The sequence below is a fragment of the Globicephala melas genome, chromosome 5 (genome assembly GCF_963455315.2).
Source record: "Globicephala melas chromosome 5, mGloMel1.2, whole genome shotgun sequence".
Lineage (NCBI taxonomy): Eukaryota > Metazoa > Chordata > Mammalia > Artiodactyla > Delphinidae > Globicephala > Globicephala melas.
Genome location: NC_083318.1, coordinates 93,242,110 through 93,262,648, shown reverse-complemented (window position 1 = coordinate 93,262,648; position 20,539 = coordinate 93,242,110). Strand labels below are relative to the sequence as shown.

Sequence of the window (20,539 nt, the reverse complement as noted above, 5' to 3'; positions counted from 1 at the left end):
AAGGTCAGCCACCATTTATAGGATGCTATTTTACATATATCTGACATCTATCAGTTGGCTGCTGTGGCTCAAGGCCAGAAGGGCTGCATCGGCTGCTTCTGTCTTCCGTTTTCAGGCAACTAAAGGCTTTTCCAGAATCTTCAGAACTGCATCCCATGGCCACCCCTAGCTGCAAGGGAGAGTGCGAAAGCAAGTATTTAGCCAGGCACGTTGCCATGCCAAATACCCCAGGAAGAGTTCTGTTAGCTAGGAAGGAGGAGGACGGACATTGAGTAGGCGCGCACAGTGCTTGCCGAAATAGATGACTCTGGCAGCCAAATGGGGGCTACTTCCCAGGGCCAAGACCTTGGCAGGGAGACCTGTAATCCAGGTGGGAGATTCTGCTGCCGGTGATCTTGTGTAGTAGTGCTAATAGGACTACCTGAACTCATTGGTGTTCAACCATTTTCGACCCGCGAAAAATGGCAGCGTCTCATGCCTCATTCAATAAAGAAAAGGAGAGAATTCAGAATTGCTGATGGACTGGGTGGAGGGTGGTGAGAAAGAGGAGGAATCGCAGGTGACTCTGAGGCTACAAACCTCCAAGAGAGAGATGGTGAGTCTGGGTTACATTCTCCCTGAGTTATCGATCTGGACCTCAACATCGACTTAGAACTGAAACTTTAAAATGCAAGTCTCTCCTTTTGCAAAATACGCCTTTTCTCTCTAGGTGGTGGATATACTGTGGAGTGACCCCATGGCTCAGGAGGGCTGCAAGGCCAACACCATTCGAGGAGGTGGCTGTTATTTTGGGCCTAACGTGACAGAAAGGTTGCTACAGAAATACAATCTGCAATTCCTGATCCGCTCGCACGAGTGCAAACCCGAAGGCTATGAGTTCTGCCACAGTCGCAAGGTGGGCAGGCCTCTGCCATCATGCAAGAGTGGTCCGGTCCATTTTGCCCTTCCAGGACATGGATGAGCTAAGGCTCTCAGCTCTTCACTATCAGCTGTGCCTCGCAGTTGTTATCCACTTGCTATCCACCTGCCCAAAGTAACTAGGTCCTTTACAGTCATTTATCCTTGACTTTTGTAGCCTCTTTAAAACCCCAAGTTTGATTGAGGCCACCACCTACCAATACCCTGAGAGGAAAGTGAGGGGCAGATATGGTCCCATTTCATGGATGGAAATATGGCCCAGTGTTTTCCCAGCCACATCTCTATTCTTTGTCACATTGCTTACTGTCACAGGTCTCAAAGTACACTACAGGGTAACAGGATCTCTGCACTGAGCCCCAGGCAGGCATTCAGGATTGTTTGTCTCCTCAGGAGCGCAATTAACATCCTGTCTAAATCTTTGGGCATCTCCAAATCCTACAATGTTTGCTTAGCCTAATGCCCAGAAATACCAACTCTACAGGAGAATTACAGGTTTCCACGTTGAGGAAAACAGTTTGACGTCAACTAATGTAAGAAATGTTTAACAGGAATGTTAAACAGGTGTATAAGTTTCTTTATTGCAGGACTTCTGAGAGCCTTTAATTTCCTCTATTCATTGTAAATCTCCAAGAAGAGATAACAGTGTCTAGCATTTCCCATTGTCTTGACAATGGAAATTATTTTCACAGAACATCTCAGCAGGCCCAACACTCCAAAGGAAACTCTGCTGTGAGGCCTCGCACCACCTTTAATAACGGATCTGCCTGCTAGTTGTAATGGGCATCCCAGTTAATCAGACCTAGGTTGCCTCTGAGTCGAACCAAATGAAGTGTTTTCTATGACCCCTGCTATTTTTGATTGGGATAAAAATGTGAAGAAAACGTGTTGTGGACGTCCTATCAGAATTCAAGTTTTTATTACTTGAGTCATAACTCCTGCCCTACTAGCATTGATGATAAAAAAAATAATAAAACGAAACAAAAAAAACATAGACGAGATCAAGAAGGAACAGCCACCCCTGAAACTGGGTTGGGCCCTGTAGGGTTGAGGGTGAGGAGTTCTTCAGTGAACCTGAATGCTCGTCTCTTTCCTGTTTTTTCATTTAGGTGTTAACCATCTTTTCTGCCTCCAACTACTACGAAGTTGGCAGTAACAGAGGAGCCTATGTCAAACTAGGGCCGGCCTTGACCCCGCACATTGTGCAGTTTCAAGCTAACAAGGCAACCCACACGCTTACCATGAGGCAAAGGCAAGACTTTTCAATGAATGATTTTCAGAAAGACAGAATTACAGTGTTTGTGGAAACTTTGAAGTGCAAATGTCATTACATTTATCCAAATTCTAAGTCAGAGTTCAAAATTTAGCTGTGTCAGCAGTAGGACCTGGAATAGACATTACAACAGGGCCTCTTCTTTCTCCTCCATATACTCTAAAATCTCCACCTACCCATCATTAATGGAAGGGACAAATTTGCTTCCTGCAGAAATTATTCTCCGTGGGTATGTCTTGGGTGAAATCCATATACCAGGCCACTAAATCTTTCCAGGGTCACTCTTCCTTTTCCTTTCATCCTTAAAGCGTTTGTGTTACCTGGTCAACCACAGACAAAGGTTCTTTCACTATCTAGGGGTTTAGCAGATGGATTTCAATGCACACATTTGTTAACAATGCTCCTTTCTTCCTGGGAAGAGAGCATATAATATTACTTAAATGCTTTCTGTTGAGATGATTCTGAGTTCTAATCTTAGTTGAGAGCTTACTATACACTAAGTGTTATTGTAAAGAATTTACATATTGTTTCACAATGAGCTTATAAAATACACAGCATTACTAATTTCAGTTTTATAGATGAGATCATTAAGGAACAGAGGCTAAATCAGTGGCCGTTGGCCACACAGCTAGTAAATGGTGAAAGTAAGCCTTGACCCAGACAGTCTTATTTCAGAACCCACATACTTAACAACTCTACAGTGCTGTTGCCCACTGAGAAGCTGGCCCCGGAGTATATAAGCTGCTGAAAGATACAGTTGCGGTGCTGCTGAACAGGCTTCTTTAATTATCAGCCAAACTAAATTAGAAATCAAAACAAAGTCAGCATAGGGACTTCCCCGGCAGCACAGTGGTTAAGAATCTGCCTACCAATGCAGGGGACATGGGTTCAATCCCTGGTCTGGGAAGATCCCACATGCCGCGGCGCAACTAAGCCTGTGCGCCGCAACTACTGAGCCCACGCACCACAACTGCTGAAGCCTGCGCGCCTAGAGCCCGTGCTCCGCAACAAGAGAAGCCACCGCAATGAGAAGCCCGCGCAATGCAACGAAGAGTGGCCCCCACTCGCTGCAACTAGAGAAAGTCCGTGCGCAGCAACAAAGACCCAACACAGCCAAAAATAAATAAAATTTTTTTAAAGTGAAATAATGTAATTTTTTTTAAAGTCAGCATAAATCTAGTGGGAAAAGAATACAGGAATATTTAATATCTGCCTTGTATGAGTGCCATAAAAGTGCATTATTTTAAATCACTCGAGTTATTAAATACTCAAGAGTTACTAAACACTCAAGTTTTACACATTCAGAGCCAGCATCACTCAAAAAGAAGTATTATGTGAAAATTTAAGCTCACCAAATGATAGTGAAACCTACTATGCTACAGAATCATCTCTGGAGCTTTATAAAAAAAATCATTTATTGGAGCCTCATCCCATCCCTCCCAAATTAGAATCTCCAGGGGTGGGCCCCAGGAACCTGGAATACCATGATTCCATGTGATTTAGATGTTCCCACCGCAAAAGGAATCACTGTGGGGAACCCTATAAATAACATGTTTTAATACCAGAATTAAAGAACACTCACCTTTTAAAAATATTCACTGATTGCATTAAAGCAAGTACAACATCCCCTAATTTATGCAGAAGTCAATTGTCTAACAATTCCAACTATTTGGACCACAATAGAGAACTAAGAAGTAAAGAGGAAAATGTCTCTGATAACCATAATGGATGTCTCAGTGTCCATCAACTCAAGATCAAGTGTTTTTCCTAGAGGAACCCTCATTCAGAATCCATTTATTTTTGGTTTAAACCCATGTCTCATGATAATAGTTTAGCCATCCTGGAGTCCACTTGTCAAGATTGATTTCTGGCCCTACCCCTTACTAGCTATGGGACCTCGGGCTAGTTACTTACGCTGTAATAGGCATAATAGTTGTACCTACCTCAGTGGGTGTTGGAGGATTAATCAGATGATCCATGCAGAGCTCAACATGCGCTGCTTGACGTAGGGACAGAGAGCCTTGTGCATCCAGGCAGCTCTCAAGGCCATTGCTATACTCCATCCCTGCATGATAACCATCAATGAGCACAGTTTACCAGAAATAGTTTAAATGCTTTTCAAACCAGTGGTTCTTAAACTTTTAGGGGGTCCCATACTTCTTTTAGCCTCTGATAAGACAACAAACTCACCAGAAAAAGCGTATACGCTCACATACCCATGAAATCTGAGATGAATTTTAAGCAGCTCATACTTTTCTGAGGGTTTATGGAGACATTATGCTAAGTACCTTAAATTTCAAGGAAGACTTTCATCAAACATGATTAAAATGGGGATTTTTGGTTTGTGTTTTGGCCTTTTTCTTACTTTTAGCACTTGAAAAGATAGGTTATCTGGTCATCATTTATAGAATGGCTGCTTCCTCAATGACATAGGACAAAGTACATATTTACCTTTTATCTCTTTTTATATTCTTGTTTATTCAACTACAGATATTTATTGAACACATTTTAGGCCAGTACCATGCCCAGCATTACTCTGTTGACCCAGTAAGCATAAGAAAACTAACTTAGTGATACTTTGTTATTCATAAATCCTGCCCTGTGACTGTTTAATGTAATAATAAATTACAAGGAAAGCATATGATTATGATAACAGATACCATTTGATGAGTGCTTTCTATGTGCCGGGCTTTCTTCTAAGTGCTTTACATGAATTTACTTATTTAATCTTCACAATAATCCTGTGAGTTAGGTACCATTTTTGTCACTATTTTGCAGATGGAGAAAATGAGGTACAGTATAATTAGATAACTTTACCACAAAGGTGGTGTTTCTCTAGAACTTCTGCTCTAACCACTGTCCTACACTGGGAAGGACAGCAGCCTCCCCCAGACAGATCCTATCTGTGCACAGCAGGGCAAAGCAGGAGAGCATTGGGGAGAAAAAAGAGACAAGCTCTTTGAAGGTTGAGACATTAAGAAAGAGAGAGGAGAAACTTAGTAAAAATCCAAGACTATTTATACTAATGTTTTAAAATGTTCCTTTTCATCTCCTGTCCCAGGATTAGCAGAGTTGGGGAGTCAGCTCTGAGAGCCCTACGTGAAAAGTTATTTGCCCATTCCTCAGATCTTCTTGTTGAATTTAAGAAGCATGATAAAGATAAAACTGGTAAGACTAATCAAGTGAAATATTCATAGAGGAGGGCAGCTGGCCAAAAAACCCTCTGTTTCAGGTAATTAGCAAATAAATATTTGTTTAAATGACCAGAAGACCTTTCTGAAGACGTCTTCCCTTATTCAACTTAACATCCTAGTTATCGTTCCTAAATTCATAAATTCTAAGCTTTTAGAAGAATGTGAACTTAGCTAAATATAAACAAAGCTGGTGAAAAGAAATGGAATCCAGGGAAGGGTGACAAGGCCAGAACTAAGCAAAAAGAAACAGGGGGACAGGTTACCAGAGTGGGTCCAAGACTAACAAAAGATCAATGATTTGGTTTCTCACTGTTAAGTGTGTGCTTGTCTGTTCCTTGTTCTATTATCCAAGCTGGAAATTTTGTCTTTTCTCAACTCAGTGGAATGTCTAATGGACATTGACTACATGTAGCCCTATTAAAAAATAGCAGTAACAGTCATAAAATCATAGCACTATCTTTTTGTACACATAGAAATAACCAATGCTATGTATACATGTGTGTGTGTCTGTGTATATGTATTGTGTGTGTGTATATATATACATATATATATAGTGTTTTATGATATTATTTACAAGAGTCTTGTGTGACTTCCAGTAGTATTGCCAAATAGATTTGGCAAATAAAAACAGAATGCCTAATTACGTTTGAATTATAGACAACAAATAGTTTTTAAATATAAGTATGTCCCGTGCAATATTTGGGACATACTTATAGTCTGTCTGAAAATCAGATCTACTGGGCATCCTGTATTTTCTCTGGCAACCCTACTTTCCAGCCAACTCTACCATAACCAAGAAAAACAGTGACAGTACTCATTACTTCTATGATCTACTGATAGTAAGAAGAATGTCAGGATGAAAGATTTGTAGGTGATGAGTCAACAAGTTAGCTCTTTCCTATAGGTCTAATCACCCCGAGTGACTGGGCAGCAGCCGTGGAGTCTGTGTTGCATCTAGGACTGCCATGGCGGATGCTGAGGCCACAGCTGGTGAGCAGCTTGACAGATAACAAGCTGGAATACAAGTCCTGGCTGAAAAACTTGGCCAAAGAACAATTCAGCCATGAGGTAAGGGTGTGAACATGGTGGATGAAGGCATACTGTGGACCGTAAAGCCCCTTATGGAGAACTTTGAATCATAACCAAATATTGAGAACCCCAAAGGGAAGATGAATGGAAACAACTATTCGTTGAGTTTCTATGTGTCAGACTTTGTGTTAAGTGACCTACACATACTGCCTCAGTTTATCCTCAAAACCACCTCCAAGAGGTAGGTATCATCAGCACCAACATACCCAAGAGAACACTGGTCACAAGGGTTAGATAACCTGCCTAGGATAATAGAGTTTCTAAGTTATAGAACTAGAACTCAAACCCAGGTCTGACTGATTTCCTTGACATGACGCTGCTTCCCCTATTTAAAAAGGTATTTGTGGGCTTCCCTGGTGGCACAGTGGTTGAGAGTCCGCCTGCCGATGCAGAGGACAAGGGTTCGTGCCCCGGTCCGGGAAGATCCCACATGCCGCGGAGCAGCTGGGCCCGTGAGCCATGGCCGCTGAGCCTGCGCATCCGGAGCCTGTGCTCCGCAGCGGGAGAGGCCACAGCAGTGAGAGGCCCGCGTACCGCAAAAAAAAAAAAAAAACACGCTGTATTTGTTCAGTAAATGCTTATGTGTAATGTACGTGAGGCCTTGGGCTATGTACTTTTTTAAAAAACAGCTTTATTGCAATATAATTCATATATCATGCAGTTCACCCATTTAAAGTGTTCAATGGTTTTTAATATATTTGCAGATATGTGCAACCATCACCATGGTCAATTTTAGAACATTTTCATCATGGACTAGGTACTTCTTAAACCATCAGAGTATTTAGTAGGCTGAAGGGGGCTGGAGTGGAGGGATCATAAAACATCTTCAGGTTCTTTCAAGAGTCTTATTGTCAGGGTTGCTTGTGTGTTAATTATCTATTAGGAGAAGCCTACACATAAAAGATAGAAGGAAAATGAGTTTTTTCTTGCAGAATATACAATCAAGTTTGCTGGAAGCACTGTATCGAAACCGATCCAACCTGGAGACCATTTTTAGGATCATAGACAGTGATCATTCAGGTAAAGGCGCTCGTTATCCTGCCACTTCAGACACAGCAAGTATTTTACCTCCCACCTTTTAGTCTCCTCCCTGATTATTTACCTTTCTACTCAAGCGCTTTTGGAGCAAAATTAGTGGCAGTGCTTATAAATGGGCAGAAACTAGGATAGTATTTGAGCAACATGAGCTGTCCCTACAGAAGAGGGGTTGGGCAGAGAAGAATGAAGACAAACTGAATGAGAACTTCTTATAGGAAGAATTATAATAGTTACGATATCCCTTATCCCTTCTATCAAAGTAGCCACAAAGGAACGAAGAGTGTCTAGAACAGAAAGCCTTTTGCAATCTTACTCCCAAAGTATTATTTTTCAAAATTTTAAATTTTTAAATAATTATAGATTCACAAGGAGTTGCAAAAAATGTCCAGGGAGGTCCTGTATACCCTCACCTGTTTCCTCATTGTTCCAAAGGCCTTTTCAAATAGTATTACTTTTTTTGAGATACAATTCACATACCATATAATTTACCCATTTATAACGTGCAAATATTATTACTTTTTTTGAGATACAATTCACATACCATATAATTTACCCATTTGTAACGTGCAGTTCCGTGCTCTTTTAGTATATTCACAAGCTTGTGTAACTATTATCGCTATCTAATTTTGCAACGTTTTCGTCACCCTAAAAAGAAACCTATACCGATTAGCAGTCACTCCCCATCCCCTGTTCCTTCTCCACCAGTCCCTGGCAACCATTAATCTGCTTTCTGTCTCTATGAATTTGCCTATTACGGACATTTCATATAAATAGACATGTATGATACATGGCCTTTGGTGTCTGGCTTCTTTCATTTAGCATGTTTTCAAGGTTCACCCATGTTGTAGCATGTATCACTTTATTTCTGTTTATAGCTGGATAATATTCCATTGTATGACTATATCACATTTTGTTTATCCGTTCATCAGTTGATAGACATTTGGATTTTTTCCACTTTTTGGCTGTTATGAATAATGTTGTTATGAACATTCATATACAACTTTGTGTGTGAACATATGTTTTCAGTTCTCTTGGATGTATTCCCAGGAGTGCAATTGCTGGACCATATGGTAAAACGATGTTTCACTTTTGGGGGAACTGTCAAACTGTTTTTTCACAGTGGCTATACCATTTTACACTCCTACTGACATTGTAAGAGGGTTCCAATTTCTCCACATTCTCACCAACACTTGTTATCCTCCATTAAAAAAATTTTTTTTTACAGCCATCCTACTGGGTGTGAAATATCTCATTATGGTTTTGATTTGAATGTCCTTAATAACTAATAATATTGAGCATCTTTTCATGTGCTTATTGGAACTTTGTATATCTCCTTTGAAGAAATGTCTATTCAAATCCTTTGCCCATCTTTTAATTGGGTTTTCTTTTTATTGTTGAGTTGTAAGAGTTCTTTGTATATTCTGGATATTAGGCCATTATCAGATATATGATTTACAAATATTTTCTCTGATTTTATGGGTTATCTCTTCACTTTTTTGGTAGTGTTTTCTGATGCACAAAAGTTTTTAAAAAGTCCAATTTATTTTTTCTCTTATTTTTTGTGTTTTTGGTGTCATATCTAAGAAAAACTAGTAACTGAAGATCATAAGGACTTAACACCTATGTATTCATCCAAGAGTTTTACAGTTTTAGCTCTTACAGTTGGGTCTTTGATCCATTTTGAGTTAATTTTTGTTTGCAGTGCAAGGTAGGGGTCTAGCTTCATTTTTTGCATGTGGATATCCAGTTGTCCCCTACCATCTGTTGAAAAAATTATCCTTCACCTGTTGAATGGTCTTGGAACCCTCGTAAATAGTCAACTGAGGGAATTCCCTGGCTGTCCAGTGGTTAGAACTCCATGCTTTCACTGAGGAGGGCACGGATTTGATCCCTGGCTAGGGAACTAAGGTCCCGCAAGCAACGTGGTGCAGCCCAAGAAAGGAAAAAAAAAATTCAACTGACCATAGATGTATAGGTCCAAAACCTTTTTACAAGCAGATTAAATTAGCGTATGTTTAGGATGATTTAATGCAGGGTTTCTCAGCAGTGGCATTACTTACATCTTGGCTTGAGTAATTCTTTGTTTTGGTGCCCATCCTGTACATTTTAGGGTGTTTAGTAACATCCCTGGCCTTTACCTACTAGATGCAGTAACACCCTACCCCCACCCCAGTCATGACAATCAAAAATGTCTCAAAACGTTTCTAAATGTCCCTATAAGGAGAGGAACACTATTGCTTCCCGCTCAGAACCACTGATTAAGTGGTTCAGTACTATCCTCTTGGGAGTTTAAAGTGGATTCTAGGCCTTGGGTGCCTTTGTTTAACGGTAGGAAGCAGGTATCCTTGCAAGAATGTCAGAGGAAATGAGCACTGAAAACTAGACTGACTCACTAAAGTGACTTGCTTTCTCTGGTAAGGGTTCATTTCACTGGACGAGTTCAGGCAGACTTGGAAGCTGTTCAGCTCTCATATGAACATTGATGTCACTGACGACTGCATCTGTGACCTTGCCCGGAGCATTGACTTCAACAAAGATGGCCACATTGACATCAATGAGTTCCTGGAGGCCTTCCGCCTTGTGGAGCAATCCTGCTCAAAGGGTTATGCATCAGATTGCTGACAAGCCACAAACACTAATAACAGTGACTGCAGCAGCCCAGATAATACACTAAGGCCAGTCTGGTCCCCATCGTCCAAGGTGCCTTGTAAGCAATGCTGAGCTCATTGTGGGAATATCTCCCTTATTCTCCATAGCTTTGTGGAACTTTATGCTGAGAATTTGCCTACCAGTATGCATCAGAATCACCTGTGTATTCAGGTGAATTCTACCAAACATACGAAGAAGAACTTTTACCAATCCTTCTCAAACTCTTCCAAAAGATTCAAGAGGAGGGAACACTCCCAAAAACATGCTATGAAGCCACCATCATCCTGATACCAAAACCAGACAAAGATACCACCAAAAAAGAAAGTTACAGGCCGATATCTTTGATGAATATAGATGCAAAAATTATCAAAAAAAATTATCAAACTGAATCCAGCAATGCGTAAACAAGATCATACACCACGACCAAGTGGGATTCATCCCAAGTTCACAAGTTTGGTTCAACATACGCAAATCAGTGTGATACACCACATCAACAAAAGAAAAGACAAAAACCACATAATCATCTCAATACATACAGAAGAAGCATCTGACAAAATTCAACATTCATTCATGATAAAAACTCTTACCAAAATGGGTATAGAAGGAACATATCTCAACATAATAAAAGCTATTTATGACAAACCCACAGCCAATATAATACTCAATGGTGAAAAGCTGAAAGACTTACCATGAATATCTGGAACGAGACAAGGATGCCCACTCTCAACACTTCTATTCAACATAGTATTGGAAGTCATAGCCAAAGCAATCAGAAAAGAAATAAAAGGTATCCAAATTGGCAGGGAATAGGTAAAATTGTCATCATATGCAGATGACATGATACCATATATAGAAAACCCTAAAGACTCCACACAAAACCTACTGGAACTGATCAAAGAATTCAGCAAGGTAGCAGGATACAAGAGTAACATACAGAAATTCGTTGCATTTCTTTACACCAGCAATGAAATATCAGAAAGGGAATGTAAAAACACAATATGTTTTAAAATCACACCAAAAAAAAATAAAATACTTAGGAATAAACCGGACCAAGGAGGTGAAAGACTGATATGCTGAGAACTATAAAACATTAATAAAGGAAGTTAAAGATGATTCAAAGAAATGAAAGATATCCCATGCTCTTGGCCTGGAAGAATTAATATTGTGAAAATGGCCATACTACCCAAAGCAATCTACAGATTTAATGTGATCCCTATCAAATTACCCATGACATTTTTCACAGAACTAAAACAAATAATCCCAAAATTTATATGGAACCATAAAGATCCTGAATTGCCAAAGCAATCCTAAGGAAAAAGAACAAAAGAGGAGGCTTCCCTGGTGGCGCAGTGGTTAAGAATCCACCTGCCAATGCAGGGGACACAGGTTTGAGCCCTGGTCCAGGAATATCCCACATGCCATGGAGCAACTAAGTCTGTGAGCCACAACTACTGAGCCTGCACGCCACAACTACTGAAGCTCATGCTCCTAGAGCCTGTGCTCCACAACGAGAGAAGCCACTGCAATGAGAAGCCCGCGTACCGCAACAAAGAGTAGCCCCCGCTTGCCGCAACAAGAGAAAAGCCCTCACGCAGCAATGAAGACCCAACACAGCCATAAATAAATAAATAAATAAAAATTAAAAAATAAAAAAGAACAAAGGAGGAGGCATAACCCTCCCAGACTTCAAACAATACTACAAAGCTACAGTAATCAAAACAGTGTGGTATTGGCACAAAAACAGACATATGGATCAATGGGACAGAATAGAGACCCCAGTAATAAACCCACACACCTAAGGTGAATCTTTGACAAAGGAAGCAAGGCTATAAAATGAGAAAAAGACAGTTTCTTTAGTGAGTGGTGCTTGCTAAGGTGGTTCTTTAGCAAGTCTACAAATAACAAATGCTGGAGAGGGCGTGGAAAAAAGGGAACGCTCCTACACTCTTGGTGGGAATGTAAGTTGGTGCAGCCACTATGGAAAATAGTATGGAGGTTCCTCAGAAAACTAAAAATAGAATTACCATATTATCCAGCAATCCCACTCCCTGGGCATATATCCAGACAAAACTATAATTCAAAAAGATACATGCACCCCTATGTTCATAGCAGCATTATTCATAATAGCCAAGACATGGAAACAACCTAAATGTCCATCGACAGATGAATGGATAAAGAAGATGTGGTACATATATACAATGGAATACTACTCAGCCATAAAGAAGAGGGAAATAATGCCATTTGCAGCAACATGGATGCAACTGGAGATTATCATACTAAGTGAAGTAAGTCAGAAAGAGAAAGACAAATACCATATGATATCACTTATATGTGGAATCTAAAATATGGCACAAATGAACCTATCTATGAAACAGAAACAGAATCACAAATATAGAGAACAGACTTGTGGTTGCCAAAGGGATGGGAGAGAAGGGGAGGGATGGACTGCGAGTTTGGGGTTAGTAGATGCAAACTATTACTTACAGAATTGATAAACAACAAGGTCCTATTGTATAGCACAGGGAACTATATTCAGTATCCTGGGATAAACCGTAATGGAAAATAATATAAAAAAGAATGTATATATGTGTATAGCTGGGTTACTTTGCTCTACAGCACAAATTAACACAATATTATAAATCAAATATACTTCAATAAAAAATAATAATCACCTGTGTATTTGGGGGTGGGATGAGGTTAGAGTGTTTCTGCATACTTTTAAATACATAGGTGCCCTATCCCATTTCAGAATTTTCGCAAGGTAGGACCCAGGTATAAGTATTTTAAAATTCTGAAGTCTATCCCACTTAAGAACCACTGATAATTCAACCCCTTCATTGTATACCTTTTATTTATTGTTTTTATAATGTCTTGTTGGTAAAGGAAAGTTGTGAAAAATTGTTTGTGTAATCCCATGACCCAAACATATGGATTCTTTTCATTATTTACTTTTTCTTGTTAAAACTAAAATGTTTATATAATTTAATGTTCTGCTTTTGTTTTATAAATTGACATCTGTGTTGCTACATACTCTTCATGATTATTCCTTCAATGGCTGCATAATTTCAAATAGATGCAATATAATCTATTCAGCCATGCTCCAATTGTTAAACACGTGTATTGTTTCCAGTTTTTAATTATTATAAATAATACTATGGTTAATAACTTTGTGCACATAGCTTGTTTCATAAAAAGCTCTTGAATTATACATTTTCTTAGGCTAGACTCCCAGGAATCAGATTACTTTGTCAAATGTTGGAGAGTCTATAAAAAGATTTACTGTAAGGCTCATGTGATTATGGCAGCTGAGAAGTCCCAAGATCTGCAGTCAGCAAGCTGGAGACCCCGGAGAGTTGATGGTGTGGTTCCAGTCTGAGTCTGAAGGCAGGAGAAGACCAATATTCCAGCTTAAAGACTGTCAAGCAGAGAGAAAGAATTTTTTCTTACTCAGCCTTTTTTTTACTTTTATTTTTTTATACTGCAGGTTCTTATTAGTCATCAATTTTATACACATCAGTATATACATGTCAATACGTTTGTTCTCTACATCTGTGTCTCAACTTCTGCCTTGCAAATCGGTTCATCTGTACCATTTTTCTACGTTCCACATACATGCGTTAATAGACGATATTTTTTTTCTCTTTCTGACTTACTTCACTCTGCATGACAGTCTCTAGATCCATCCATGTCTCAAAAAATGACTCAATTTCGTTCCTTTTTATGGCTGAGTAATATTCCATTGTATATATGTACCACATCTTCTTTATCCATTCGTCTGTCAATGGACATTTAGGTTGCTTCCATGACCTGGCTATTGTAAATAGTGCTGCAATGAACATTGAGGTGCATGTGTCTTTTTGAATTATGGTTTTCTCTGGGTATATGCCAGTAGTGGGATTTCTGAGTCATATGGTAATTCTATTTTTAGTTTTTTTAAGGAACCTCCATACTGTTCTCCATAGCGGCTGTATCAATTTGCATTCCCACCAACAGTGCAAGAGGGTTCCCTTTTCTCCACACCCTCTCCAGCATTTGTTGTTTGTAGATTTTCTGATGATGCCCATTCTAATTGGTGTGAGGTGATACCTCATTGTAGTTTTGATTTGCATTTCTGTAATAATTAGTGATGTTAAGCAGCTTTTCATGTGCTTCTTGGCCACCTGTATATCTTCTTTGGAGAAATGTCTATTTAGGTCTTCTGCCCATTTTTTTTTTTTTTAAACCAGGACCAATTTTATTTTTATTTATTTATGGCTGTGTCGAGTCTCCGTTTCTGTGCGAGGGCTTTCTCTAGTTGTGGCAAGCGGGGGCCACTCTTCATTGCGGTGCGCGGGCCTCTCACTATCACGGCCTCTCTTGTTGCAGAGCACAGGCTCCAGAGGCGCAGGCTTAGTAATTGTGGCTCACGGGCCCAGGTGCTCCGCGGCATGTGGGATCTTCCCAGACCAGGGCTCGATCCCGTGTCCCCTGCATTGGCAGGCAGATTCTCAACCATTGTGCCACCAGGGAAGCCCCCTTGTGCCCATTTTTGGATTGGGTTGTTTGTTTTTTCAATATTGAGCTGCATGAGCTGTTTATATATTTTGGAGATTAATCCTTTGTCTGTTAATTCATTTGCAAATATTTTCCCTCATTCTGAAGGTTGTCTTTTTGTCTTGTTTATGGTTTCCTTTGCTGTGCAAAAGCTTTGAAGCTTCATTAGGTCCCATTTGTTTATTTTTGTTTTTATTACCATTACTCTAGGAGGTGGATCAAAGAAGATCTTGCTGTGATTTATGTCCAAGAGTGTTCTTCTTATGTTTTCCTCTAAGAGTTTTATAGTGTCCGGTCTTACAGTTAGGTATCGAAACCATTTTGAGTTTATTTTTGTGTATGGTGTTAGGGAGTGTTCTAATTTCATTCTTTTACATGTAGCTGTCCAGTTTTCCCAGCACCACTTATTGAAGAGACTGTCTTTTCTCCATTGTATATCCTTGCCAACTTTGTCATAGATTAGTTGACCATCGGTGTGTGTGTTTTTCTCTGGGCTCTCTATCCTGTTCCATTGATCTATGTTACTGTTTTTGTACAAGTACCATATTGTCTTGATGACTGTAGCTTTCTAGTAAAGTCTGAAGTAAGGGAGTCTGATTCCTCCAGCTCTGTTTTTTTCCCTCAAGACTGCTTTGGCTATTCGGGGTCTTATGTGTCTCCATACAAATTTTAAGACTTCCTGTTCTAGTTCTGTAAAAAATGCCATTGGTAATATGATAGGGATTGCACTGAATCTGCAGATTGCTTTGGGTAGTATAGTCATTTTCACAATATTGATTCTTCCAATCCAAGAACATGGTATATCTCTCCATCTGTTGGTATCTTCTTTAACTTCTTTCATCAGTGTCTTATAGTTTTCTGCATACAGGTCTTTTGTCTCCCTAGGTAGGTTTATTCCTAGGTATTTTATTCTTTTTGTTGCAATGGTAAATGGGAGTGTTTCCTTAATTTCTCTTTCAGATTTTTCATCATTAGTGTATATGAATGCAAGAGATTTCTGTGCACTAGTTTTGTATCTTGCAAATTTACCAAATTCATTGATTAGCTCTAGTAGCTTTCTGGTGGCATTTTTAGGATTCTCTATGTATAGTATCATATCATCTGCAAACAGTGACAGTTTTACTTCTTCTTTTCCAATTTGTATTTCTTTTTCTTCTCTGATTGCCATGGCTAGGGCTGCCAAAACTATGTTGAATAATAGTGGTGAGACTGGACATCCTTGTCTTGTTCCTGAACTTAGAGGAAATGCTTTCAGTTTTTCACAATTGAGAATCATGTTTGCTGTGGGTGTGTTGCATACGGCCTCTATTATGTTGAGGTAGGTTCCCTCTGTGCCCACTTTCTGGAGAGTTTTTATCATAAATTGTTGTTGAATTTTGTCAAAAGCTTTTTCTGCACCTATTGAGATGATCATATGGTTTTATTCTTCAGTTTGTTAATATGGTGTATCACATTGATTGATATGCATATATCAAAGAATCCTTGCATCCCTGGAATAAACCCCACTCAATCACGGTGTATGATCCTTTTAATGTGCTGTTGAATTCTGTTTGCTAGTATTTTGTTGAGGATTTTTGCATCTATATTCATCAGTGATATTGGTCTGTAATTTTCTTTTTTTGTAGGATCTTTGTCTGGTTTTGGTATCAGGGTGATGGTGGCCTCATAGAATGAGTGTGGGAGTGTTTCTTCCTCTGCAATTTTTTGTAAGAGTTTGAGAAGGAAGAATGTTAGCTCTTCTCTAAATGTTTGAATGAATTCCCCTGTGAAGCCATCTGGTCCTGGACTTTTGTTTGTTGGAAGATTTTTAATCACAGTTTCAATTTCACTTACTTGTGATTGTTCTGTTCATATTTTCTATTTCTTCCTGGTTCAGTCTTGGTAGGTTATACCTTTCTAAGAATTTGTCCATTTCTTCCAGGTTGTCCATTTTATTGGCATAGTGTTGCTTGTCCTAGTCTCTTAGGATGTTTTGTATTTCTGCAGTGTCTGTTGTAACTTCTCCTTTTTCATTTCTAATTTTCTTGATTTGAGTTCTCTCCCTCTTTTTCTTGATCAGTCTGGCTAATGATTTAGCAATTTTGTTTATCTTCTCAAAGAACCAGCTTTTAGTTTTATTGATCTTTGCTATTGTGTTCTTTGTTTCTATTTCATTTATTTCTACTCTGATCTTGATTTCTTTCCTTCTGCTAACTTTAGGTTTTGTTTGTTCATCTTTCTCTAGTTCCTTTAGGTGTAATGTTAGATTGTTTATTTGAGACTTTTCTCGTTTCTTGAGGTAGTATTGTATAGCTATAAACTTCCCTCCTAGAACTGCTTTTGCTGCATCCCATAGGTTTTGGATCATCGTGTATTCATTGTCATTTGTCTCTAGGTATTTTTTGATTTCCTCTTTGATTTTTCACAGATCTTTTGGTTATTTAGTAACGTATTGTTTAGCCTCCATGTGTTTGTGTTAATTTTTTTCCCCTGTAATTCATTTCTCATCTCATAGCGTTGTGGTCAGAAAAGATGCTTGATATGATTTCAATTTTCTTAAATTTACTGAGGCTTGATTTGTGACCCAAGATGTGATCTATCCTGGAGAATGTTCCGTGCACACTTGAGAAGAAAGTGTAATCTGCTGTTTTTGGATGGAATGTCTTATAAATATCAATTAAATCTATCTGGTTTATTGTGTCATTTAAAGCTTCTGTTTCCTTATTTTCATTTTGGATGATCTGTCCATTGGTGTAAGTGAGGTGTTAAAGTCCCCCACTATTATTGTGTTACTGTCGATTTCCTCTTTTAGAGCTGTTAGCAGTCACCTTATGAATTGAGGTGCTCGTACGTTGGGTGCATATATATTTATAATTGTTATATCTTCTTCTTGGATTGATCCCTTGATCATTATGTAGTGTCCTTCCTTGTCTCTTGTCACATTCTTTATTTTAAAGTCTATTTTATCTGATATGAGTATTGCTACTCCAGGTTTCTTTTGATTCCCATTTTCATGGAATACCTTTTTCCATCCCCTCACTTTCAGTCTGTATGTGTCTCTAGGTCTGAAGTGGGTCTCTTGTAGACAGCATATAGATGGGTCTTGTTTTTGTCTACATTCAGCAAGCCTGTGTCTTTTGGTTGGAGCATTTAATCCATTAACATTTAAGGTAATTATCGATATGTATGTTCCTATGACCATTTTCTTAATTGTTTTGGGTTTGTTTTTGTAGGTCCTCTTCTTCTCTTGTGTTTCCCACGTAGAGAAGTTCCTTTAGCATTTGTTGTAGAGCTGGTTTGGTGGTGCTGAATTCTCTTAACTTTTGCTTGTCTGTAAATCTTTTGATTTCTCCATGGAATCTGAATGAGATCCTTGCTGGGTAGAGTAATCTTGGTTGTAGGTTCTTCCCTTTCATCACTTTAAGTATATCATGCCACTCCCTTCTGGCTTGTAGAGTTTCTGCTGAGAAATCAGCTGTTAACCTTATGGGAGTTCCTTTGTATGTTGTCCTTTTTGCTTTGCTGCTTTCAATTTTTCTTTGTCTTTAATTTTTGCCAATTTGATTACTATGTGTCTCAGCGTGTTTCTCCTTGGATTTATCCTGTATGGGACTCGCTGCACTTCCTGGACTTGGGTGGCTATTTCCTTTCCCATGTTAGGGAATTTTTTGACTATAATATCTTCAAATATTTTCTCTGGTCCTTTCTCTGTCTCTTCGCCTTCTGGAACCCCTATAATGTGAATGTTTTTGCATTTAATGTTGTCCCAGAGGTCTCTTAGGCTGTCTTCATTTCTTTTCATTCTTTTTTCTTTATTCTGTCCCACAGCAGTGCAATCGACCATTCTATCTTCCAGGTCACTTATCCATTCTGCTGCCTCAGTTATTCTGCTATTGATTCCTTCTAGTGTAGTTTTCATTTCAGTTATTGTATTGTTCATCTCTGTTCTTTAATCCTTGTAGGTCTTTGTTAAACATTTCTTGCATCTTCTCGATCTTTGCCTCCATTCTTTTTCTGAGGTCCTGGATCATCTTCACTATCATTATTCTGTACTCTTTTTCTGGAAGGTTGCCTGTCTCCACTTCATTTAGTTGTTTTTCTGGGGTTTTATGTTGTTCCTTCATCTGGTACATAGCCCTCTGCCTTTTCATCTTGTCTCTCTTTCTGTGAATGTGTTTTTTTCCCACAGGCTCCAGGTTTGTAGTTCCTCTTGCTTCTGCTGTCTGCCCTCTGGTGGATGTGGCTATCTAAGAGGCTTGTGCAAGTTTCCTGATGGGAGGGACTGGTGGTAGGTAGAGTTAACTGTTGCTCTGGTGGGCAGCACTCAGTAAAACTTTAATCTGCTTGACTGCTGAGGGTGAGGCTGTGTTCCCTCCCTGTTGGTTGTTTGGCCTGAGGCAACCCAACAGTAGAGCCTACCTGGGCTCTTTGGTGGGGCTAATGGCGGACTCTGGGAAGGCTCATGCCAAGGTGTACTTCCCGGAACTTCTGCTGCCAGTGTCCTTGTCCCCACAGTGAGCCACAGCCATGTCCCGCCTCTGCAGGAGACCCTCCAACACTAGCAGGTAGGTCTGGTTCAGTCTCCCCTGGGGTCACTGCTCTTTCCCCTGTGTCCCAATGCGCACACTACTTTGTGTGTCCCCTCCAAGAGTGGAGTCTTTGTTTCCCCCAGTCCTGTTGAAGTCCTGCAATCAAATCCCACTAGCCTTCAAAGTCTGATTCTCTAGGAATTCCTCCTCCCGTTGCCGGACCCCCAGGTTGGGAAGCCTGACGTGGGGCTCAGAACCTTCACTCCAGTGGGTGGACTTCTGTGGTATAAGTGTTCTCCAGTCTGTGAGTCACCCACCCAGCAGTTATGGGATTTGATTTTACTGTGATTGCGCCCCTCCTACCGTCTCATTGTGGCTTCTCCTTTGTCTTTGGATGTGGGGTGTCTTTTTTGGTGAGTTCCAATGTCCTCCTGTTGATGACTGTCTAGCAGCTAGTTGTGATTCTGGTGTTCTCACAAGAGGGAGTGAGAGCACGTCCTTCTACTCTGCTATCTTCATTCTTGCGTGATATTTTTGTTTCTGAGTAAAAAATTATAGGTTGCTGTCTAATACAGTTGCCATGACCCACATGTGGCTGCTGAGTACTTGGAACAGGATGACTCCAAGTGTAGAGAGGCGTGCTTTTGTTGGTTCCTGGGACATGCTGAGCTTTCCCCTGCTTGAGTCTCGCACTGCTGAAAGTCCTTTGCTCTGATGGTGATTGGCTCTGGTTCAGCTCACCTCCTCAGAGAGGCTGCTGCTGTCCCCAGGCACCAGAGGGACTGTTGACTGTATCACCCTGTGCTCTGGGGCTTGCTGATGATGGGCAAGGGGCCCTGGAAGGAGGATCCAGATGGAGCGGCGCCACTGGAAGGCCCAAGAGTGTCTGACGGGGTTCGTGGCCCTTGCAGAGGGGTGATTGCGAGGTCGTGAGAAATGGCTGGACCGCCCTGGGACCGTGCAGGGTTGCAAGGCACCGGGAGACCGGGCGACGGCTGCACAGGACCTCAGGGAGAGGGCGAGCTCGGAAGGGCACCTCCGGGCCAGTGGTTCTAAGTTAACATCGAGGTCTGCCGGTTCGTGGTAGCCGCAGCACCCACGGTGGTCCCCCACCCGACGGCGGCCCAGGCCAGCACTTTCCAGGTGCCCTCTGGAACCGCCTAGCCCACGAGGAGGGTCATTCTCTTCCCAATGAGTCACCTGGACTCGGGCGAGGGGCCCGGCCCAAGGTCACAGAGCCAGCCAGTGAAGGAGGTGGATTCGAACCCAGAGCCGGGCCAACGTTACCAGGCCTTTCTTGGCGGGCCAGAGCCGAGGCTGCCCACCCGGCGTATCCCAGG

At 40.5% G+C, this 20,539-nt stretch overlaps 1 protein-coding gene across 1 annotated transcript in view; it reads left to right on the top strand.

The window, feature by feature from the left end:
• Positions 1-18,514, top strand: part of PPEF2 (protein phosphatase with EF-hand domain 2) — a 43,725-nt gene extending 25,211 nt beyond the window's left edge. The window contains exons 12-17 of the mRNA XM_060299488.1: positions 710-895; positions 2,025-2,167; positions 5,250-5,356; positions 6,287-6,450; positions 7,404-7,491; positions 9,929-18,514. Coding sequence (XP_060155471.1) covers positions 710-895; positions 2,025-2,167; positions 5,250-5,356; positions 6,287-6,450; positions 7,404-7,491; positions 9,929-10,131 — 891 coding nt within the window. The 3' untranslated portion in view covers positions 10,132-18,514. The remainder of the gene's footprint in view (positions 1-709; positions 896-2,024; positions 2,168-5,249; positions 5,357-6,286; positions 6,451-7,403; positions 7,492-9,928) is intronic.
• The last annotated feature ends 2,025 nt before the right edge of the window (positions 18,515-20,539 follow it).